General features: G+C 42.0%; 1 protein-coding gene across 12 annotated transcripts in view; it reads right to left on the reverse strand.

Annotated features, from left to right (window-relative positions):
- KTN1 (kinectin 1) overlaps positions 1-25,256 on the reverse strand; it is a 210,623-nt gene that overhangs the window by 98,674 nt on the left and 86,693 nt on the right. For all 12 annotated transcript variants that reach the window (XM_089653947.1, XM_089653944.1, XM_089653946.1 and 9 more), the window contains exons 5-7: positions 20,380-20,510; positions 14,261-14,374; positions 2,064-2,204 (exon numbers count right to left, since the gene is read on the reverse strand). In XM_089653947.1, the coding sequence (XP_089510073.1) occupies positions 2,064-2,204; positions 14,261-14,374; positions 20,380-20,510 (386 nt within the window). The remainder of the gene's footprint in view (positions 1-2,063; positions 2,205-14,260; positions 14,375-20,379; positions 20,511-25,256) is intronic.

The following is a 25,256-nucleotide window of genomic DNA, read 5'->3' on the forward strand; positions in this document are numbered from 1 at the left end:
AGCAAAACTAACAAAAGTAGAAGCAATAGCCTGTCAAGTTGCATGGACCATCTCATTTGCCTTTTGCCATAAATGTGTCATTGTGACTTGTTTTACACTCTGGCCTCTTGCTCTGAGGGAGGACGCAATTTATTTATAACCGCGCAGCTACGCACAGGTACGCCTAAGGATGCCTCAAAGGCACCATCTGTTCGCAGATTACATTCGGTCTTGGTATTAGAGGAAGCTGAGCCACAGTTGAGTCCATATCCATAAACAAAACATCTGTGCCTAAGGTTATTTAAAGCAACACTAGATATGTCACCAATAAGAAGACATTGAGGCACTGGGCTGTGATGTACAGCAAGATGAGCACAGCATTACAGTGCTCAGAGAATTCAGCACAAGAAAAACAGGGATCTGCATGACGGAGAAAAACTAAACAGACTAGTGAGTGCCACAAATCTGCTCAATATCTACAGATCCATTCATAAAAAGGATACAGAGTGTCTGCACATGAGTAGCTTGTCTATCAACTGTCCCATCAGTGTTAAAGGGAAGACAAGTGAAGATGGCAGGAACAATCCACTGCTGGACGTGGGGGAGCACTGTTTTCCAAAGGATCGGGTAAGTATAGTCGTTCGGTGCGCCCCTGAACAAAACAAGTCAACCCATGCAGTGCGGGCACAGCCCCAGTAAAAAAGAAAAAAAAAATTCCCAGAGTTCTTCTTTAATGTTTGAAACCCTTGTTTCTAGGTACTGTTCGTACTTGTAAATGTGCATGGGGCAGCCATATTTGTCCACTACATAGGCTGCTTCCTGCTATGCAGTGCTACACAATGAATTTGTTTTCTTTCAAAAATTGTGATAGTAAAGCGGTAGCAAACCCCAACCTTTAAAGTAAAATAAAATAAATAAAATAAAAAAAAAAACAAAAACAAAACCTGCAAGACAATAGCATAATTTGCTAGTATGCATCGCATACTAGCACACTAATAGCAAACTTACATTAAAAAGAAGCTCTCCAGCGGCGCGCTGCTACCATTGCTAGGGCTTCCATCTTCACTCGGTCCACCTTTTGGGTTTGCAAGATCCGGCACCTTGGATGGCTGAGATGCGATAACGTTACTCCCGTGCATGTGCGCGGGAGTCATTTTTTGCTGCATACAGTTTTGAAGCAAATGGCACGGGTATGCGGTCCCCTTAGAGTGCATGTGCCGTTGTCTTTTACAGGTAAATATCTCCTAAAAACAGTGCACGTTTAGGAGATATTTACAGAAAAGTAACAAAAATTCTTAAAGCTGAACTCAGGGATTTCAAAAATAATTCAAAAGCAATATTTTTTTTAACTAAGCCATGGGCAATAGTTTAGCATAAATTAAATATTTAAATGCAAATATTGTTATTCCTAAAAAGGCCCGACTATGAAAGGCTGAAGGGGGGTTGCAGATGCATGATCAATTCAGTCTATGGTACTTTAAAAGCACTGCTTATATCTAATGATTTATGATTTTATGTCAATTTTTTATTTTTTTTAACTTAAAGTTTAACTAAAGGCAAAACTTTTTCTTCCATTTTGGATAGAGTGGAGAGGGATTACAACACCTATTTGGTTTTTATTGCTGTATGTGCCCTCATTAGGGAGCTTCACCCCTAATAAGAATATATTTTGGATTATCTCCAAAAAAGTAATAGGAGGGGAAATCTTCTGATGGGGACTCTAGTTCTGGTTTCCTGGGAGGCCCCAAGGCAGGGATTTCCTCTCACTTCTTTTTTAAGCTATGGGACAGGAAGTGAAGGTAAACCTTCTCAATGGGACACAGATGGCAGCAAAGAACTGACAGGGGTTATATTTACTCTAACCAGGATAACAAAAAAAGTTTTGCCTATAGTTCTACTTTAAAAGGAATAACTAATGTAATAAACGCAGCAATCTGAAACATCAAAAACATAAAATGAAACAGGCTCATAACAAGTCTTCCATACTTCAAAATGTGAGCCCAACATGTCTGTTTTGCTAAATATAAAGCCAAAGAAAAACAGCTTCACTGCACCACGCTAATCCTGGACTCCCCTTTCCGTACCTTAACTTGCATTTGCTGAGCATCCTGGAAACTGCTGTGTAATTTGCTTTGAAACACTCCATTTTCCTTCTCCAGCATGCTGATCCGCTCCCGAGCCTTTACTTCAACCAAATTTGACTTTTGTTTTTCAGCTACCAATTCCTTTAATGAAAAAACATGAATAGCTGCAAGTTATAATATGCAAGACAAACAAGTATTTATTACGCAACATTGACTGTCAAGATGTCTTCTGTAAGAAGTTGAATGGATTCCTGTATCAAAAAGTACCCTGAAATGGGAATGCTGACAAAAATGAACATGCGGTTATTTAAAATAATGGGACAGGCCAGAAAGACATATGACAAGAAGCTGCAAAACTGGCCAAAGTCCCTTCTAAACACAGAAGTAGTGTAAGGCTGCTTTGATTATTTTTTTTTTTTTAAACTCACTTTTTTGTTATTTTCCTTTTTGTGTTGCCATGTTACCATCTCCGTTATTGACAATATTTGCTGTCTGCATAATGCTCTGTTAACACCTCAATAGATCAAATCTGATAACATTGCTGTATCAGAAATGGGATTTTTTTGAAGCAGCAGTTCACCCAACATGGATGTTTGTTTTTCATGGAGTTAAAGTGACCCTGTCACCACAAGGTTGGAGATATACAGTGGGGATCAAAAGTTTGGGCACCCCAGCTAAAAATTTGTATTAATGTGCATAAAAAAGCCAAGGAAAGATGGAAAAATCTCCAAAAGGCATCAAATTACAGATTAGACATTCTTATAATATGTCAACAAAAGTTAGATTTTATTTCCATCATTTACACTTTCAAAATAACAAAAAACAAAAAAATGGCATCTGCAAAAGTTTGGGCACCCTGCAGAATTTATAGCATGTACTGCCCCCTTTGCAAAGCTGAGACCTGCCAGTGTCATGGATTGTTCTCAATCATCGTCTGGGAAGACCAGGTGATGTCAATCTCAAAGGTTTTAAATGCCCAGACTCATCTGACCTTGCCCCAACAATCAGCACCATGGGTTCTTCTAAGCAGTTGTCTAGAAAACTGAAACTGAAAATAGTTGACGCTCACAAAGCTGGAGAAGGCTATAAGAAGATAGCAAAGCGTTTTCAGATGTCAATATCCTCTGTTCGGAATGTAATTAAGAAATGGCAGTCATCAGGAACAGTGGAAGTTAAAGCAAGATCTGGAAGACCAAGAAAAATATCAGACAGAACAGCTCGCAGGATTGTGAGAAAAACAATTCAAAACCCACGTTTGACTGCACGATCCCTCCAGAAAGATCTGGCAGACACTGGAGTTGTGGTACACTATTCCACTATAAAGAGATACTTGTATAAATATGGTCTTCATGGAAGAGTCATCAGAAGAAAACCTCTTCTATGTCCTCACCACAAAAATCATCGTTTGAACTTTGCAAGTGAACATATAGACAAGCCTGATGCATTTTGGAAACAAGTTCTGTGGACCGATGAGGTTAAAATTGAACTTTTTGGCCGTAATGAGCAAAGGTACGTTTGGAGAAGAAGGGGCACAGAATTTAATGAAAAGAACCTCTGTCCAACTGTTAAGCATGGGGTTGGATCAATCAGGCTTTCGGGTTGTGTTGCAGCCAGTGGCACAGGGAACATCTCACGAGTAGAAGGAAAAATGGATTCAATAAAATTTCAGCAAATTTTGGATGGTAACTTGATGCCATCTGTGAAAAAGCTGAAGTGAAAGAGAGGATGGCTTCTACAAATGGATAATGATCCTAAACACACCTCGAAATCCACGGGGGATTACATCAAGAGGCGTAAACTGAAGGTTTTGCCATGGCCTTCACAATCTCCTGACCTCAACATAATTGAAAATCTATGGATAGACCTTAAAAGAGCAGTGCGTGACAGACAGCCCAGAAATCTCAAAGAACTGGAAGACTTTTGTAAGGAATAATGGGCAAAGATACCTCAAACAAGAATTGAAAGACTCTTGGCTGGCTACAAAAAGCGTTTACAAGCTGTGATACTTGCCAAAGGGGGCAGTACAAGATATTAACTCTGCAGGGTGCCCAAACATTTGCAGATGCCATTTTTTTGTTTTCTGTTATTTTGAAAGTGTAAATGATGGAAATAAAATCTAACTTTTGTTGACATATTATAAGAATGTCTAATCTGTAATTTGATGCCTTTTGGAGATTTTTCCATCTTTCCTTGGCTTCTTTATGCACATTAATACAAATTTTTAGCTGGGGTGCCCAAACTTTCGATCCCCACTGTAGATATATATAGATATATAATCACAATAATTTCAGTGCTCTCCAGCAGCAACAGGTATTCAACCAGGCCAGCTGAGTGGGAACACCAAAAATACCCAGGTGTACAGAACAGAGATAGGAAATATAGTAGGATGATGTCACTGTTGGAATACCTAATATGTAAAGGAGGCCAAGCTCCAGGCTCTACCTATACTGGTGCACTGACCCTTAGGCCTCGTACACACCAATGCAGTTTGCATTTGATCCGTTTGCTGCAGTGCTGTTTGCAGTGCCTTTTGCAGTTTTGCACATGCATTTATGAAAAATGCCCAAAAACCGCTTTAAAAACGCACTACATGTGGTTTCTGCAGCCTCTCCATTGAAGTCTATTGAAATCTATCCAAAAATGTACCATTTTAAAAAAGTCCCTGACCCTTTCCAAAATGCAGTGGATGAAAAATTAATAGGAATGAACGTGTCCCATAGGAAACAATGTTAAATGGACTGGAGTGTGTTTCTGCAAAAAGCACTAAAAACGCATTGGTGTGAACCAAGCCTAAAAGCACCAAATACATGCCCTAATACTGGCAGAAAATGCATGATTATGTCATCATTATCGCCGTGTGCAATTTGAATGATCGATCTGTGAGAGTGTCAGCATCACCAGAGATTAGACAGGTTGGGTTTCATTGTCTTTATATTTTAACATGTAAACAAGGTAGTCATGTTAGTCTGATTCAGAGATATAAGGCGTCATCGTAACATCATTTACTGTAGGAAAACATCATACTTTGGCATATCAATCACTGTGCGATAATGACTATTTGAAATGTGTTAAGGGGAGGGGAAATACACATTTTTGTTTCCCGCATGCATGAACTATCTGCTTTAGCAGCAAAACCTAATGTAATATATTTAAAGAAGTAGGATCACCTTCCTCTTAGGCCAGCCATACATTATACAATTTTCTTATACAACTTTTACTTTAGATTTCCCAAAACCGTATAATATGAGGTCAAACCTAAACACTTTTCAATTTGTATGCAAATTGGGCAGGCTCTTGCACTACATACAGTGAAGGAAATAAGTATTTGATCCCCTGCTGATTTTGAATGTTTGCCCACTCACAAAGACATGATCAGTCTAAAAATCGAACGGTAGGTGTATTGTAACACAGAGACAGAATAGCAGCAACAAATTCAAAAGAAATGCATGTCTAACAAATTATGCACTGATTTGCATGTTCATGAGGGAAATAAATATTTGATCCCCTTCACAAAACATGACTTAGTATTTGGTGGCAAATCCCTTGTTGGCAATCATAGAGGTCAGACGTTTCCTGTAGTTGGCTACCAGGTTTACACACATCTCAGGAGGGATTTTGGCCCATTCCTCTTGGCAGATCCTCTCCAAGTCATTAAGGTTTGGTGGCTGACATTTGGCAACTCAAACGTTCAGCTCCCTCCACAGATTTTCAATCGGATTAAGGTCTGGAGACTAGCTAGGCCACCTCAGGAACTTAATGTGCTTCTTCTTGAGCCACTCCTTTGTTGCCTTAGCTGTGTGTTTTGGGTCATTGTCATGCTGGAACACCCATCCATGTCCCATTTTCAATGCCCTGGCTGAGGGAAGAAGGTTCTCATCCAAGATTTGACATACATTGCCCCGTCCATCGTCCCTTTGATGTGGTGCAGTTATCATGTTTGACATTTGGGATGGTGTTCTTGGGGTCATAGGCAGCATTCCTCCTCCTCCAAACACGGCGAGTTGAGTTGATACCAAAGAGCTCGATTTTGGTCTCATCTGACCACAACATTTCAACCAGTCCTCCTCTGCATCATTCAGATGTTCAGTGGCAAACTTCAGACGGGCCTGGACATGTGCTTGCTTGAGCAGAGGGACCTTGCGGGCACTGCAGGATTTCAATCCTTGTCGGCGTCGTGTGTTACCAATTGTTTTCTTGGTGACTGTGGTCCCAGCTGCCTGGAGATCATTGACAAGATCCTCACGTGTAGTTCTGGGATGATTCCTGACTGTTCTCATGATAATTGACACTCCACGAGGTGAGATCTTGCATGGTGCACCAGACCTAGGGAGACTGACAGTTGTTTTGCATTTCTTCCATTTGCGAATGATTGCACCAACTGTTGTCACCTTCTCACCAAGCTGCTTGGCAGCCCAGTCCAGCCTTGTGTAGGTCTACAATCTTGTCCCTGACAGCCTTGCACAGTTCTTTGGTCTTTGCTATGGTGGAGAGTTTGGAATCGGATTGTTTGATTGCTCCTGTGGACAGGTGTCTTTTACACAGGTAACAAAATGAGATTAGCAGCACTCCCTGTAAGGCTGGCCATACACGATACAATTTTCTTTAGATTTTTGCTTTAGATTTACCGAAAACCATATAATATGAGGTCAAACCCAAACAACACTTTCAGTTATATCCAATTAGGCAGGCTCTTGCACTACATAGTTGAAGGTACATCTAAAGGAAATTGGGCAGAAATTGGACAGAAAATTGTATAGTGTATGGCCAGCCCAAGAGACTGCTTCTAATCTCAGCTTGTTACCTGTATGAAAGACACCTGGTAGCCAGAAATCCTGCAGAATGATAGGGGATCCAATACTTTTTTCCCTCATGAACATGCAAATCAGTGCATAATTTGTTAGACATGCATTTCTTTTGAATTTTTTGTTGCTATTCTGTCTCTCAGTGTTACAATACACCTACCATTCGATTTTTAGACTGATGATTTCTTTGTGAGTGGCAAACATTCAAAATCAGCAGGGGATCAAATACTTATTTCCTTCACTGTAATTGAAAGGAAATTTAAAGGAAATTGAATTAAAAAAAAAAAAATTTGTATAATGTACGGCCAGCTTTACAATTTAACAGCAGCTCCAAAGTTATATTCAATTTCAAGCGATCAAAAGGAAAATGAAAATAATATCTGGGGAGGAATGTAAACTGACACTGTGTGATTACACATTTAGATCAATAAAAATAAAACACAAATAGTAATAAAACAAACCAGCAAATATGGTAAAGAGTTATGCTACATACTGTATATACTGTGTTGTGTACATATATCACATTTGTTTTTTGTTTTTTTAAACAGTCTCTTCAGCCACAGCACAGTCAGCTAGTTCTGGGAGTCCATTTATCAGGCACGCTCTGTGACAGCTGTGTCCAAACGATCACAGATTCACAAATTAAAGGGCCAATCATCATGTGATCAGTTGTGTCCAATCACAGCTGATCACATTGTAAACAGACTTGCCGGGCATCGGTTGTCATTTCCTTGCACGTTGTCACAACGTGAGGAAGGAGAGCAGGTAACCAGCAATTCTGACAGGTAACATTTACATTAATAATCAGGGCACAGATCGTCAATGCCCTGACTATCAATGCAGCACCATCAGTGAAGAAGAAAAATTACTTATTTGCAAAATTTTATACCAGAAACTAACAAAAATGTTTTTCTACAAACCTTTCATTTTTTCTATTTGTTTAGCAAATAAATACAAAAAAAATTACAAAACCCAGTGGTAATTAAATACCATCCAAAAAAGCTCTACTTGTCTAAAAAAAAAAAAAAATGATAAAAATGTTATATGGGCACAGTGTTGCATGACCACGCAATTGTCATTCAAAGTGTGACAGTGCTGAAAGCTGAAAATTGGCCTGGGCAGGAAGGCAGTGAAAGTGCCCTGTAGGCAAGTGGTTATTATGGCATACCACCTGGAATACACTTGTTCTACAGTTACAAAAATACACTATTTTGACATTTAAAAAAAAACGCCCTTGAAAAAAAACACGTAACATCATTACTAAGATGAATAAAGTAATTACATCAAACTTGCCAGTTTATTTCTTTATGATTAATAAAACCATGAACAACTGCTGCGACTACAACTTTCCATTGTACGCAGTAACCTGCAGACTTTCCATACTGCTCATTGCTACAAATGAATCCCTCCAAACGTTCAGCAGTTTAGGTTAAAAGCTTCAAATTTCAGCCACATATCCACTCAAAGACATGGCCCAAAATTCTGTACAGAAACTGTACAACTTTTTAAAGGGACCCTTACATAGCACACTCAAAACTCCCACTAAGCACAGGAAACTGCCATTGTTGCAAAGTTGGGTACATTTTTTCGTTCAGCAAAAATCTGAGCAGCTCAAGAGAAGGTATCTGTACTAACTATTCAATGTTAATACAGCAATTTCCCTCTGGAACTGCCCTGCCAATCAGTTGCTGGTTTTCAGGAACAACGGTATTTTAACATTCAGGTTATATCAGCCATCAACAAAAGGATTGGACACTGGCAAAAAAAAAAACAAAACAAAAACCAACCTTTAGGCCAACCCAGGATAACCCCTTCTACTATCAAGCCTTTTTTAGGCTTAGTGGCACCAACAATAGATGGGTATGACCAGTGTCCTTCACTGAGCTCCATGAAAATAAGACTTGCAAAAAATTCCTTTTATTTGCATTCATTCCAGGAACAAAGCTCTGCCTTTAAATCATTACTTACTAGGTATAGTGCCACCTGCAGAGTAGAACACTGTTCAGAACTAAAAGACAAAATGAAAGCCAAGGAGCAGCCCTTGCTGGTGGCCAAACCCCCACAAACTGTGGAACATGCGCCGTTAGGCCTCTTCTACACAGGGCAGTCTTCGCCAGGAGTCTGCTTGCTCAGCAAGTAGATGGCTGGTCCGTGTCTGCTCTGCTTATGCACAGCGGACACCAACACATCCCGCTCTTCTCTATGGGCAGTCGGATGTAAACCGACCACGTGTCCATTTACATCCAACTGCCAGCCGATCTTCTAGACCAGTAGTCACTAAAAGGCGGACCGCAGCCATGCACCGCCATGTACCCTCCCTCGGGCCCAGGTGCGGACTGGCCATAGGGCACACCAGGCATTTGCCCTGTGGGCCAGGGCTGCAAGGCTTAAGATGACCAAGCCACACAGCGGGAGGTAAGCGGCGACCATGGTCTGGACAAGGCTAATATAGACCACAGCCGCTGATCACCTCCCTCTGCGCAGCTATGCCTAAAGCAGGGCCAACAGAAGGAGCGAAAGTGATGGCTCCAGATGACAAGCAGGAAGCACAACTGACACAGGGACACCTCCACGGCCGGCCGCTGCACTGAAGGGATAACGGCGGCCTCTCATCTTCACCCACCGGCACACTGACAGCTCTGTAGTGGCGGTGGATGGGGCTGTCTCTGCTAGACGGAAATGTCTCTTTGATGGATGGCAATGTCTCTTTGCTCAATTGGGTCCAGCAAAGAAACATCCCAAGCCAGCAAAGACAGCCCAGTCCAAGAAGGGACATCACTGTCCAGAAAAGAGACATCCCAACCTTGCTACATATATTTGCTCTGTTGTTAGGGACGCTGTGTTGTGTTAAGGGGCGCTGTGATGTAAAGGGGGGCAGCGATGTGAAGGGAAAAGAGGACACTGTGGGACTTCTTTAAAGGAGGGGACTGTGATGTAGAGGGGACTACAGTGTGAAAGGTACGCTAAAGATCATAATGTACCAGGGGACTGTGATGTGTTATATCGCTAACGAGATTAGGACCTCTGCTGGAAGAAAATTTTGCTGACCGGACATCCGTAAATTTTAATTCAAGACCTCTGCTCTAGACAGAAGCAAACAGATCCCCATCCATCTGTTTTTAGCAGATTTGATTGGACATAGGTGGGTGTAAACTGACACAGTCCATTTACACCTGCCACTCCATGGAGGAGAATGGAGAATCCAATCGGGCCTGCCTAAAAAACCGATAAGCAGACACGATCGGGCTGCCTGTGTGAAAGGGGCCTTAAATGACACATCAGCAGAAAAGACATCCAATGAACACAGAGAAAAGGAGTACCACAAAAATAATTTTCCCTTTCAGTTGTTGGAGGACACAGATCTAGTTTAGATCATCACCTACTGAGATGTTCATAAGCAGTGCTGCAATGTAGCAGGCACAAATTTGAGAAAATAGACTGTCCCAAAGAAAAACAACCAGCTGCAAAATGTTACCCTCAAAACTGGCCTCAGCTGATACTACATACACCTTGTAAAATGTGGTAAACGTATGTGCCGATGACCAAATCGCTGCCTTACAAACCTAAGAAATCAATGCTCGATGGCAGAAAGCCAAAGATGTACTAACCAATTTCAGTGTGCGGTTACTGGGAACCGGGGGTCTCGGTGCTTGATAGCATACACCTATTGCCTGAACAAGCATGAAATGGTAACAGCTGAGATTAAGGCCCTTCTATATGCCCTCTATAGCCATGGACAGGGAATCTGCGAAATCCAGATATGGCATTTAAACACACCCTAATCTCAGTAAGTACATCAAATGAGTACGGCGGCTTCTTTAGGGTGGACTTGTGACAAAGCAACGAAAGCACGTCTTCATTCAAGTGGAAAACCGATACCACTTGAGGCAAAAAGGAGACTTGGGTGCAGAACAATCCTATCCTTATAAAGAATGAAAAATGGAGGCTGGTAAGACAACAACTCAGAGACGCTATGATCCAAAGTAATGCTACTAGAAGGGCCACTCTCTAAGAGTGTTAGCAGCAGAACTACCTTAAATCATTGCAAAGAATATTTTAATGCACACAAAACCAGATTAAGGTCCCACAGTGACATCAGTGGTATGACTTGAGGGAGGATGGAAGTGTGCAACACCCTGAAATAGGACTGCCAATGTTAACCTTTAATGGTGTTTAAGGCCAACAACTGCTCTAGCCTGCACTGAAGAAAAGCCGGGGGAGGGGCAAGAGAAAGAACAAAAGCGTACCCCTAGATACACACCAGACAAAGTACATTTGCCAAGTACGAAAACATATCTTACGAGATATGGCTGGTCCAGCCTTAGAGCTCATCTATAGTTAAAATGTCAAATCTTATATTAATTTCCACATTGTATTTCAATTATTTCTGGCATATTCCTATTATTCTTAACAATCTTTAAATTTGTATCCTTACTTTGTAAAGATCCCCACACACTTACCTCCTTGAATTCTGTGACATTCGATATACCCTGTGAGTAGGCACTGCTGTGTCACATATTCCACAGAGAATGCCTTCTGAACTACTGAGGTACTGAGAGGGGGAGTTACATAGTTAGTCTGACTGAAAAAAGACAAAAGTCCATCCAGTTCAACCATAAAAAAAAAAAAGTTATAATCCTATACCCACAGTTGATCCAGAGGAAGGCAAAAAAAAAACAGCAAAGCATGATCCAATTTGCTCCTGCTGGGAAAAAAAATCATTCCTGATCCCCCGGGAAGCAATCGGATATTCCCTGGATCAACTTTACCTATAGTCAGTACAGGAATCACTGCATGCAGGCATTAGGCTACCATGGGATTTGTAGTTCTTAGAAACTAAACTGCAGATGAGAAGCTGCAAAGCATGCAGGGAACTCAAGATGTTGTGAAAAGTGGATGGCCAGCAACCAGGCAGCACTCACAACATGAAGAGGGATTTCTCAAGAAATCTTACATTGGATTGTCAAATATGACTATTGCGTTTACTGCTCCTACAATGTTGACATTACAAAATGGAAGTGTATGCTGTGAATAAAAAAACTCATTTATGGATAGCTGACATGGATGATAGCATCTAACAGCCCTCTCTTCCTTAGAACTTGGCTTTGAAACAGCCAAGCCATTATCACCAGCAGCTGTAAAGCAGGGTTGTAAATCAGCCCATAAGACACAACAGGTCTTCTCAAAGGAGGTAGAAACCAAGGAGTGTCCAATAACTGACCAATATGATTCATGTACCCTGACCTATGGGGCCAATCCAGAACCCCCAGGATCACTGAAATTAATCAACTTTTACCTGCAGGTAAGCATACACTATATAACAGTGTAGTCATCCCACAGAGTCACCAATTTGATATCAAGGGTACTTTGCTCTGGCCAAAAACTTGCCTACCTATAGATGGAGGCACACCTCCAGAAGATTGACATCAGGTGCTCCCTACCGCTGACAGATTTGTTGAAGGGCCCACTCTCCTAAGTCTAGACCTTTTCGAGGTACTTTACTTCCTTTCTACTCCTGATATGTGCACTGCAGACAAAGCCAGCACACAATTCTCTGCTCATCTTCGAAAGCAAGAAACTACCCCCATGCTCTGCACCAACCCCCAATGGCTTCCATATGCCAACACTGTGGCACTGTAACTGCACCTGCACAGGGTGTACTTCAAGAAGCGGCATCCAGTGAAGCAGAGCCACCCTGATGGTTCTAAACTCCAACACACTGATGGGATGCAGGGACTCCTCCCAGCTCCAATAACCCTGGGTGAACAAAAGACCCAAGTACTCATCACCATCCGCTAAATACCTCAAAGAAAGCAGTTGTTGCATCCCCAGTTTCTCTGATGGGAGAAACATCTTGGTCTGGTTGGTATCCAAGATAAGCCACAGGTATTCCAGGTGAACTGACCGAACCAGGAAGGGCTTGGTGAAATTTAAAATCCACTCAATACTTCGACAGCGTACAAAATGGTGTTTGACAGAAAGGCTCCAGCTTTTTGTAAGACTCACCTAAAAGATGATAATTTATGAACCCCATGACTGGTATCACTCTTTACCTCAAGGTGGATAACACAGGGCTACTGCTTTGGCATACACCTGAGCAGCCATGTCTAGTCCAAAGGGCTCAGACAGCAAACTGATAACACTCTCCCAAAACTGCTAAGTATAAGGACTGCTGGCGACCCTGGTAAACAGATCCATGGATACATGTATTCTTGATATACAGCATATGATGCCAGAAACCCCCATGATGTTCAGACGAACCTACCCAACATTTCTAATCCATTTGGAACTTGCAGATTCTGACAAAAACGTTCAATCCCTTAACATCCAAGACAGGATCGTACTATTGTCCTTCTTAGGCACCATGAAGAGGTTTGAGTAGAAAACTTTGTTGTTGAGCTTTGAGCATTGTAAGAATCACAGACTCAGCAATATGACTTTCCCATAAAATCTGGATTTAACCGGCCATGTTGGCAAAACTAGCAACCAAGAAGCAGCATGACAAATCTGCATTTGTGACAGAAGATGACTATCTTGCCATGACCAGTGAGCGTCTACCTGAAGTTCTACCAAGCCAACATACCACATTTTCCTAGGATAGTCCGTCGTGAGCAATGAGAATCACTACAATGCCCTCTGTGCAAAACAGATCAGAAAAACATTTGGGGGGAGGAAAAACAGAGATCAGGGCATGCTGAACCCACAGAACAACTAGGGTATCCACTTCTTCCACCAGGATACCTGGATACAAACCAGTCAGTTAAGAGATCTACATCTGACCTCACCCACCTGCAGTATATGCTGTAAAATACCAATTATGTTTAAAAACCTCCCTCCCGTCTGATAAAGTCTTCCTGCTAAATACCCTATTGCCTGGAATGTAAACACATGAAAAGGCTGGAATGTGAAGTTCTGTTTTTGGACTCAAATGTAAACATTACAAAAATCTTTTAGATATGGCCAAATGAATGCCATTATGACAGGAGAAGCTCATACTTCTTGGTAGTATCAAAGCTTGCTGCTAAGCCCTGCTCCCTTGGCCCATTACTACTTTTAGATGGGCTGCCTCACCGAGCAACAGTACTGTGCAGGAGACCAAAAGGATGGGTAAACTTTCAGCAATATGAAGAATATGAGAAGGCCTTTCGGAAGAAGTAGGGAATTGGTCATAACCAGAGGCTTCTTTAAGAATCTGCAGTTTTTTCTCCCTGGATATACAGTCTGCTCAAAGAGGAGTAGGGGAAAAATGCAGACACACAGCAAGTTTCACATGCTGATCTAAATGATTACCAAAGATCCAATAAAGGTCTAATACCTGAGAGATTTAATTTTATTCAAGTCATATTTAGCCCCTAAAACACAGCTAGAGTGCATGGATCAGACAGAACACAATACCTGTGTGAGCTGCTTGCACTGCTCCTTGATGATTGCAGCCTCATCCCTGGCAGAAGACAGCTGCTTCTCCTTCTCTTGTAACTGCAATGCAGCAGCTGGGCCTCCCTTATTAGCCTAAAAGAAATTAAGAACCAGAGTGAAAAGCTGAAACAACATTGTTATATTAGACCCACTATTTAAACTGCAATGCAACCATTAGCCCAGATGGAAAGTAGCAATCTAAGAAAAGTGGCAAATGTACACAAAATCTACAATGAACTTAATGTGTTAAGGCAGATGGAAGTAACCTACGAAAGTATCTTAACTCCAGGAATGGCCAAAGTGCAAATACGAGCTAGAATGTGCAAACTGCAGATGCCTTTAAAGCGGAGTTCCAGCCTTTTTTTTTTCTCTCCCCAATGGTCTCCCTTTTCACAGTCCGTTTGGCAATATATAGATTTTTTTCCTAAATACCTTTAATTGATAATTTCTGTGTCCACTTCCTGTCCCGGCCGCCTAGGCGATTACATCATCAGGCATTCCCTAGGGCTTCTGGGATATCAGCGCCATCTATCCCAGCAGTCCTAGGGAATGCCTAATACCAAAGTCTTGTGTTATTATGAGACCGGAAGTGACGCGATAGCAGGTATTTCTTCACACTGTGCAGGTGCAAGATCGTTCCTTCGTCACACTGTGCAGGCGCAAGATAGGCTCGCGTCTTCTTCACACTGTGCAGGCGCAATAAAGTGCCGCACCTTCTTCACACTGTGCAGGCACAAGAAAGTGCCGCACCTTCTTCACACTGTGCAGGCGCAATAAAGTGCCGCACCTTCTTCACACTGCGCAGGCGCAAGATAGTGCCGCACCTTCTTCACACTGTGCACGCACAAGAAAGTGCCGCACCTTCTTCACACTGTGCAGGCGCAAGATAGTGCCGCACTTTCTTCACACTGCGCAGGACCGAGAACGGGAGGTCCATGCTGGGTAGCCAGCTGCAAAATTTCCCGGAAGAAAGTCTGAGCGGGCTTCAGGTGCCCACACTTAAGAGGACAGCGTTCACAATATGAGGGTGCAGTAAGTAATTTTATTATTTATAAGGAAAGCAAAGGATTACAAGTACAGGTGATCTCAACTTGCATTGCCTAAGCTGCCACTCTCACGTGGGTGCCTTTAGAAAAAAATCAAACGGCTGGAACTCCGCTTTAAGGTGGACAGCCCAGTGGTTAGCACTTCTTCCTGACAGTACTAGGGTTGTCGGCTCAAATCCCAACCATAGCATCACCTGCATGGAGTTTGCATGGGTTTGAACTTATTAGTATGATCAACAATGTTTATTTTGCTTTTGGCCGAGTCAGGAGTGCTTTAAAAAACAAGCCATGTAGTTCCATCTAGATTTCTATTCCATTCTATATTTATTTCTTTTAATATGGGAAAGTTTGCCTGGAAAAACTTATACAGAAGGAATCATGGATGCAGTACAGCCAGTAACTCTTCAGCCATAAAGAAGTTCATTTGAATTTTTTTCCTTTGCACTATTAACAGCCAAGAAAACTACAATAGGCAAATGACATAGTCTGCAGAACCCATTGTGATATTTCCGACGGAGGCTGGCACAAACTGTTCCACAAAGCTGGAGTTCACCCAACCCTGAAATGAAACCCACCCACATTTAGGATCTCGATTTGTTAATCAGGAAACACCACCAGGAACTAGTCAACGGAAAGAAAGAGCAGAGAGAAACTCATCGCATTCTTTCACAAGTTTTCAGTAAATAGTGATCAGCATTGAGAAACAAGGCAATAAGATACTGACATTCTATACTTTACACATGGCATAACATACTCCTCTGGAACAGGGTGCTAAACTATGTAAATTATTAGAAAGCTGTTTACTAAAGACTACGGATGACTGTTTACCTCCTAACAGAAAACTACTAGCACACTTGGATTACACATTTAAAATGGTTAAATGAACAAAATACATTTTAAAGCAGAACTCCAGCCTTACCTTCAGTGTTAAAAACTGCTTACTCTGACAACACTACACACTGTGAGCTTATACAAGTGTACATTAGAAGCTGCAGCAGGTCAGGTATCATAAGTGGACACTACCTAGAAAGTCTGTATGCAAATACAGTTGTGTCCAAAATTATTCAACCCCCAATGCTGTAAAGGGGTTTAGGGACTATAGTGTACATTTGGAATTGTATTCAGAATCAAATCCTACAAGGACGTTGTAACTACCCAAATGCAACTAAAATGACATCAATTGTTTATGTAATACAGTAGTAAATGGTTCTTATGTGGTTTCTTCATTGCCACAATTATTCAACCCCTTAAAGACTACCACTCTGAAGAACAGAGGTTCATACAGGTGCTTTCCATCAGGTATTGAAAACACCTGTGGATGTCACCGAGCAGCAATCAAGCATAATAAGCACCAATTAGGCAGCTTTAAAATGACTGTGATACTCAGCTCCTTCTAGACATTTACTGGTGTGGTTACAAACATGGTGAAGGCAAGAGAATGGTCCAGGAAGACAAGAGAAGAGGTGATTTCTCTTCACAGGAAGGGCAATGGCTATAAGAAGATTGCAAAGATGTTAAACATACCAAGAGACACCTTAGGAAGCATCATTCGCAAATTCAAGGCAAAGGGCACTGTTGAAACGCTACCTGGTCGTGGCAGAAAGAAGATGCTGACTTCGACTGCTGTGCGCTACCTGAAGCGTAGAGTGGAGAGAAGTCCCCGTGTGACTGCTGAGGAACTGAGAAAAGATTTGTCAGATGTGGGTACAGAAGTTTCAGCCCAGACAATAAGACGCACACTGCGTAATGAAGGCCTCCGTGCCAGAACTCCCAGGCGTACCCCCTTGCTGTCTCCAAAGAATAAGAAGAGTCGACTGCAGTATGCCAAAAGCCATGTGGACAAACCACAAAAGTTGTGGGATAGTGTTCTGTGGACTGATGAAACAAAATTAGAACTGTTTGGGCCCATGGATCAACGCTATGTTTGGAGGAGGAAGAACAAGGCCTATGATGAAAAGAACACCTTGCCTACTGTGAAGCATGGTGGAGGGTCAATCATGCTTTGGGGCTGTTTTGCTTCTGCAGGTACAGGGAAGCTTCAGCGTGTGCAAGGTACCATGAATTCTCTTCAGTACCAGGAGATATTGGATGGAAACGTGATGCAGTCCGTCACACACCTGAGGCTTGGGAGACGTTGGACCTTTCAACAGGACAATGATCCCAAGCATACCTCCAAGTCCACTAGAGCATGGTTGCAGAGGAAAGGCTGGAACATTTTGGAGTGGCCATCGCAGTCACCAGACTTAAATCCGATTGAGAACCTCTGGTGGGACTTAAAGAAAGCAGTTGCAGTGCGCAAGCCTAAGAATGTGACTGAACTGGAGGCCTTTGCCCATGAAGAATGGGCGAAGATACCCGTAGATCGCTGCAAGACACTTGTGTCAAGCTATGCTTCACGTTTAAAAGCTGTTATAACTGTAAAAGGATGCTGTACTAAGTACTAAGATTGAATGTCACTTGGGGGTTGAATAAAACTGATAATGCTGTGAGCACAGAAAAGACATTTGTGGTTATTTCATTATAACTGTTATGTTATATTTGTCTGACCTACAAGTGCCTCTTTAATGTAAATGTAAGCAAGATGACTGAATGATCAAAAGCAATGTCAAACTGGCCAAAACACTCAATTTCAGTGGGGGTTGAATAATTTTGGACACAACTGTACAGCTTGCCAAGAAACGTCCACTCCTCCAAACTCACATCCACTTATCTAGGCATTTTGAGATTTACACAATTCCTCCCAGCCCTCTGCTTGCATCATGGATGAGAGTTATTAAGAGAAGTACTGAGGCAGGGAGCTGTGGTGCCATCTACAGTACCCTGCTGGCTCCTCCCACAAGACATGTTCTGCCTGCATAGCATTCAGAAGCACAGAGATCCAGTGATGACATCATGGGGTCTATAAAAGGTATGTAAAGAAACTGGAAAAGGATTTTACATTTCATTAAAAAGTTGATTGAGGGTGCGGAAGAGAAGAAAAAAACAGTTACCGTATTTTTCGCCGTATAAGACTCACCTGACCATAAGACGCACCTAGGTTTTAGAGGCAGAAAACAGGGGAAAAAAAATTCTGAACTAATGGACTGCAGACACAGTACAGGAGATGACCAGAGACTGCAGACACAGTACAGGAGATGACCAGAGACTGCAGACACAGTACAGGAGATGACCAGAGACTGCAGACACAGTACAGGAGATGACCAGAGACTGCGGACAGCACGGGGATGACCAGAGACTGCGGACAGCACGGGGATGACCAGAGACTGCGGACAGCACGGGGATGACCAGAGACTGCGGACAGCACGGGGATGACCAGAGACTGCGGACAGCACGGGGATGACCAGAGACTGCGGACAGCACGGGGATGACCAGAGACTGCGGACAGCACGGGGATGACCAGAGACTGCGGACAGCACGGGGATGACCAGAGACTGCGGACAGCACGGGGATGACCAGAGACTGCGGACAGCACGGGGATGACCAGAGACTGCGGACAGCACGGGGATGACCAGAGACTGCGGACAGCACGGGGATGACCAGAGACTGCGGACAGCACGGGGATGACCAGAGACTGCGGACAGCACGGGGATGACCAGAGACTGCGGACAGCACGGGGATGACCAGAGACTGCGGACAGCACGGGGATGACCAGAGACTGCGGACAGCACGGGGATGACCAGAGACTGCGGACAGCACGGGGATGACCAGAGACTGCGGACAGCACGGGGATGACCAGAGACTGCGGACAGCACGGGGATGACCAGAGACTGCGGACAGTACAGATGACTGCTGACCTTTGGGGAGGTGGGGAGCGGGTACCTGAATTTGACAGGTACCCGATCTTACTTCCGCAGAGTTTTTGTTTGATCTTACCTGTTCCTCAATCCAGCCGTGCGCTGTCTTCCCGGCTTCTGTAATGGCGCTCGGCATGACAGCCGGGTGCCCAGTGCGCATGAGCGAGAAGCACTTGCGCTTTGTGATTGGTCCAGCGGCTTCTGGGATCTGTCATGTGTCCCAGGTACCGCCTTACCATTCACAAAAAGCACCGCTTCTTGCGCATGCGCACTTGGCACCCGGCTGTCATGCCCAGTGCCCACACTACAGAAGCCGGAAGACAGCGCGCCGCTGGATAGAGGAACAGGTAAGGTCCCGCTGCAGAGCTGAGCGGCCGGCCCGGTATTCTGACACGGCCGCGGTGGAAATACCGGACCGGCCGCTCCATATTCGCCCCATAAGACTGACACTGACATTTCCCCCCCAGTTTTGGGAAAGAAAAAGTGCGTCTTATACGGCGAAAAATACGGTAAGGCAAAATAGAAGCAGACTATGTATAAGACTATTACAATCTGCAATGTTTTAGCCCAATAATAGTTTAAGAAATGACAAAACTGCTAAATTATGCAAGAAGTGTAACCACAATGACTTATAATTAGAGTTGCACCGATAGTTTTTTGGGTTTTTTTATCATCAAGTATGGGTACCAACACTTGTACTCAAGTACTCGCTGATACCAATTACCAATACCTTTGCTGTGCGAGTTGAGCCCCTATAAAATGAATGGGCTTAAGTCACACTGCAGAGTATTGCATGCAATTTGAACAGGATTGCGGTGCAATTCCTGTCCAAACCACATGTATTTCCCCTGCAGGTGCGGTGTATTTTGAGATATTTTGTATGGCTCAAATATCACTGCACCCGCAGGGAAACTGCATGTGATTCGGACAGGAATTGCACCGCAATTCTGTTCAAATCACATGGCACTTCCTTGCATTCCAATTTGAGCCCATTCATTTTTTATGCAAATGCTCAGTACCAGTATCGGAGCTACCCTACTTATAATGGTTTGGGGTTAAATTTAAAAAAATTTAAAAAAATAAAATTAAAAAAAAAAAAACACATATGGACATACCTCTGCTGTATAAATACATATGTGCAGATTTAAAAAAAAAAAACAAACAAAAACCGAGAAAATAGAACTGAATGCCCACTTTTAAAGCAGCTTTTTTTCCCCAGTTAGTTTACTGCATAATACGGCAATGTGTGTCATCTTACCTTATGTACCATGTCCTTTACAGAATTGGATTTATCTTTCAGCATTGCCACCACAGACATAGCCTCGTCATCTGAGAAAATCATGCTCCTTAAGGTTGCAACAAAATCCTTAAACTTCACTTCTGCATTTTCTGAAAAATATGTACAAAACGGATATTATACAAAGAGAATATACACTACACAGAAGGAATGTTTCAATTGTCTTTACTCTGAAGAGCCAACAAATATGGATTCCAGATAATAAAATATCTGACATCTTCTATGCCAGTTTATTGCAAGGTTCACCTCAGTACTATATGTCCAGGCTAGGCTCTGTGTTTACAGACATTAAAGAAGTTACAGGCCATTACATTTTTTTTTTTAAGTTTTTATTGGCGTAAATGTTCATACATAGAAAATAATACAGAAAAGTGTTCTTCGTTTTGCCTTTTTACTTTCTATTAAAGCTACGTATGCTGTATATGCTATAGTGCTAATCATAATAAAGCAAGGTGCAGCAACTTGCCCGTTTTGAGTCAACTCTTGTCTCCACTCCCTACCCACCTCCGAGCAACATGTCTTTTGGTCCCCCCCTAGTCAACTTCCAGTACTGCCCCTTTTACAGAATACAGTACCAAGCATGATTTTGTGGTGCAAAGTATTTTGTGTGGAATTTGTTAACAAGTACAAGAAAAGCAGTAAAATAGACCCCTGCAGCCAGCAAAAATAAACAGCATCCCCCAGCAACAAAAGACGCCCTACCCAGCAACAATAGACCCACACACAAAAATAGATCCTCTGCAATGACAATAGATCCCCAACATCCAACATCATTAGACCCTCCAACACCACTTGCCATTACATACATTTGGTGCTGGAGGTGCGAAACTGCGTTCCCACTGAAAAAAAAGGCACTGTGTAGTTTTCTGTCCCCCCATTGGAAATCAAGGCAGCAGCAGGAGAGCGGGGGGGGGGGGGGGGGTTTAGCTGGTTGGCTGGTGGGAGCCAAGTTGTGTGCTTCAGTGGACATACAGAGCACAGCTCTGGAGTGAGCCGGCATGAGTGCCCCCATAGCCAGCGGCTTGCTATGGGATCACTCAGCGCGGTGGGGAGGAGCCATCAGTACCGGCAGGGGACCCCAGAAGAGGAGGCTCAAGGCTGCTCTGTGCAAATCCATTACACAGTGTGTACAAGCATGACCTTTTTTTCCCTTTAGAATCACTTTATACATGCTCATCAATTCAAATGAAAAGAATACTTGAACAGTGAATTAACACACAGGAGTGCAATAAAAATAAACATGACCATTAATATTACCTACAGCTTCTATTTTACTGTGATCTGCTTATTTATTCTGCCTTTGTTGTTTTCCCATCACAGAAAATACTATATAAAGAGTCTCAAGGCCTAACCTGTATTAGTTATTACCGGTTTCCTTATTATTCTGTGCTTCTAGGGTTTCCTGTGATTCCACCCATCTGAATCAAATGTTTTTGGACATTCTCCAATTTAAAAAATTATTGTTATGTCATCACAATTTTTCCATACTTTTAAGCCTGCTGCATCTGTGTGCAGTATGTCAATTTTAATGCCATCATTTTTCTAGCAGAAAAAAAAAAAAGAACCCAAGAAATGTCTTGGTAGCCTTGTTCATGACTGTATAATCAATAACCCCCAGTAAGCACATCAATGGGTTACAAACTTTAGTGCAGATAACTTAAAATTATTAATGTGTTTAACTTTTGACCAAAAGGGCCTAACCTTGCCACACTCCTACACCATAAGAAAGCATATCCCTTCAGTTATCAGGCACTTATGATATAATGAATTTCCTCTCTTTCCCATTTCATGTAATCTGACGGGTATAATATGTCTATAGGAGATATCTCAGTTGGGTCATTTTATCTTTGGAGGAAAGAAGTGTGTCCAAATATGTATTCAAAACCTCTGTCCAAGCTTCCTCCAATAGATTGGGTATATAAACATGCCATTTATCTCTAGCGTGATGTTTAGCTTTAGTCTGAGTCAGGGAGATTTAGTATCTGGAGATTTGTTTAATATATTCCAAGGATATAAGAAATGTCCTTATCTTAGTAGTAAACAATCACATCTCGTCAACCAAACTCCACTGCAGCCATATGTTTAAACGGAATATATTTATATTTCCAGGTTACAGGAATATTCATTTCTCAAATCCTCAGAATCTTAGCATATAACTGGTGTGCATAGTTTATTCTGCATTTAACTCATCTAAACCCCCCTTTCCTCCTACTCATTAAATATGAATTAAATCATAAAGGAGCCATTGAAATTTTTGATGTCAGAACATCAGTGGGCAGCACAGGCTCTCGCAGTTGATCAAGTAATGATATGGAGGGGCTATATCCGAACACAAGATTACGGTCCAAAGTTTGGACCTAGAATTCAAAAGGGCTACAAAGCTATCAGTTTGAAGGCTAAACACAGATACTTGCTGGTACCCCAAGGTGTTACAGTCAGTGCTCCGAGGTCTATTAATAAAACAATGATTTGCTGTTGGACTCCAGGCAAATTGTTACATTTTCAAATGCATATGTATGAATCAAGTCATCTATAAAAAAAAAAAAGATAAGCAACTTTGTTCAGCCAGTCCTTTCCAAGTAACCCTGACAGGCATCAGAAACTCAAGCTGGTGACCTGATTTTTCTCTACTGCAGTTAACCACTTACCGACCGCCCACAGTACTTTTACTGTGGACAGGCAGCGCAGGCTGGTTGGATCACATACATGTAAGGCATCCGGCCTGCTCCGGGTTAGGGGTGCATAGCGTGCCCCTCCTGAGACCGCTGTGTCTGGTGGAATGCAGATCTCTGTATGAGATCAAATGATCACAGTGTCAACAAATCTGCTATAAATGAAATCATTTATAACAGTTGGGTTTCTTATGCTGTGATTGGTCCTCAGCTATCACATGGTACCTGGGCCAATCATAGCACCGTTATTAGCTGTAGCCAATAACTGTTACTAGTGACCAAAGCGGTCATGAATGTAACCCATTCATGACAATTGAAAACTCCGCTCTTACAATGAAGCTCATTGTAACAGCAAAGTGGTAAAAAAAAAAAAAATCCCTGATCAGCCCTTCTGAGTAGTGCAGTGTTACTATGGTGACAATGAACTACTCAGATGAAAGTATGTAAAAAAAATGAAAAATCAAATGTTAAAAATGGGGGGAGAAAAAAAAAAAAGTTCACTGCGTACCATGGTATATCTAATGCCTTGGAAAATCTTTTGTACCCTTCTCCTGACTGACACCTTTTAACAATGAGATCCCTCGAATGCTTTCGAAGCTCTCTGCGGACCATGGCTTTTGCTGTAGGATGCGACTAAGAAAATGTCAGGAAAGACCTACAAGACCAGCTGAACTTATTTGGGGTTATCAGAGGCACTTTAAACACTTCAAGTCCGGACACTTTCACCCCCTTCCTGTCCAGGCCAATTTTCAGCACGATCACACTTTGAATGATAATTGCGCGGTCATGCAACACTGTAACCACATGAATTTTTTAGCATTTTTTTGAGACAGATATTTATCTGGTATTTATTTACCACTGGGATTTTTATTTTTTTTTTTTGCTATATAAACGAAAAAGTCCAAAAATTTTGAAAAAAAAAGTGTTTTTCTTATAAAATTTTGCAAAGAAATAATATTTCTTCATAAATCTTATCTTTTTAGTAAAAATTAATAAAATAATCAACACAAATAAGTTTATAACCAAAAATTATAAATTTTTCAAAAAATGTTTTTACATTTTTATTTATTTATTTATTTATTTTTTTACATACGGTCCCCCTAGCAGTAGTGTCACCATGGTGACAATGTACTACTTGTGGGGGGTGATGATTTTTTTTTTTTTTCTACACCGATTACTTTTACACCCATAAAGGCTGTAAAAGCAACCATTTCTCCTCTCTGGCTGCATTCTTGCAGCCATTAAGAAATACTGTGAGAGCTGTGATTGGTCACAGTTTGTTACATGGTACAATGCTGTTGTGAATAGCCTTGTACCATGTGACCTCTGTGATCATTCACAGATTTCACACATAGTAAGGAATGTTAGAAGTGACATCTTGCTTACTACTCTTTATGTGATCACTGATTGGCCAATCAGTGATCACATGATCGGGACCTCACACAGAGGTCCCATACAACGATCGGTGTTCCACTGTGTCCAGAGGACACAGCGGGCACCGGATCGCGGTGCTGCGCACTCCCAGGGAGTGCGCACAAGCAGGGGTCAGGGAGGCCGTTTATAAACATCCACCCACCCCTGCACTACTCCCAATCCAGCCGTTTATATACATGGGCTGGACGGGAAGTGGTTAAATGATGGCAGCTGTGTACTGACTCCAATTTAACATGATTTTGAATGTCATTGCTTAATTCTGAACACAGCTACATTCCCAGTTATAAGAGGGTGTGCACACTTATGCAACCACATTATTTTAGTTTATGTTTACTTTCCTCCCTAAAAGATTTCTGTTTGTTTTTTAATTGAGTTGTACAGTTTATAGGTCACATTAAAAAGGGGAAAAAGTTCAGAAATTATTTTTCTTTGTCTCATTTTTTAACATCACAGAAACCTGACATTTTAACAAGGGTGTGTAGACTTTTTATATCCACTATAAATGTATGCCAAATTGTATTTCGCTACGTCTTTGGTAAAAAAAAAAAAAATCCCAATAAGTGTATAATTTAATTGATTAGTGTGAAAGTTATAGCGTCTATAAACTATGGTATATATATTGGAAAACTGATCAACTCTTATGTACTGACTGTCTCTCTCATTTCTTGAAGCTTTTAAAATGTAAGGGAAGTATAAATACACCTAAATGGCCCCCTTTTTGAAAGTAGACAG

The sequence above is a fragment of the Staurois parvus genome, unplaced genomic scaffold, assembly GCF_062004578.1.
Source record: "Staurois parvus isolate SC_StPar_1 unplaced genomic scaffold, SC_StPar_1.0 ptg000729l, whole genome shotgun sequence".
Lineage (NCBI taxonomy): Eukaryota > Metazoa > Chordata > Amphibia > Anura > Ranidae > Staurois > Staurois parvus.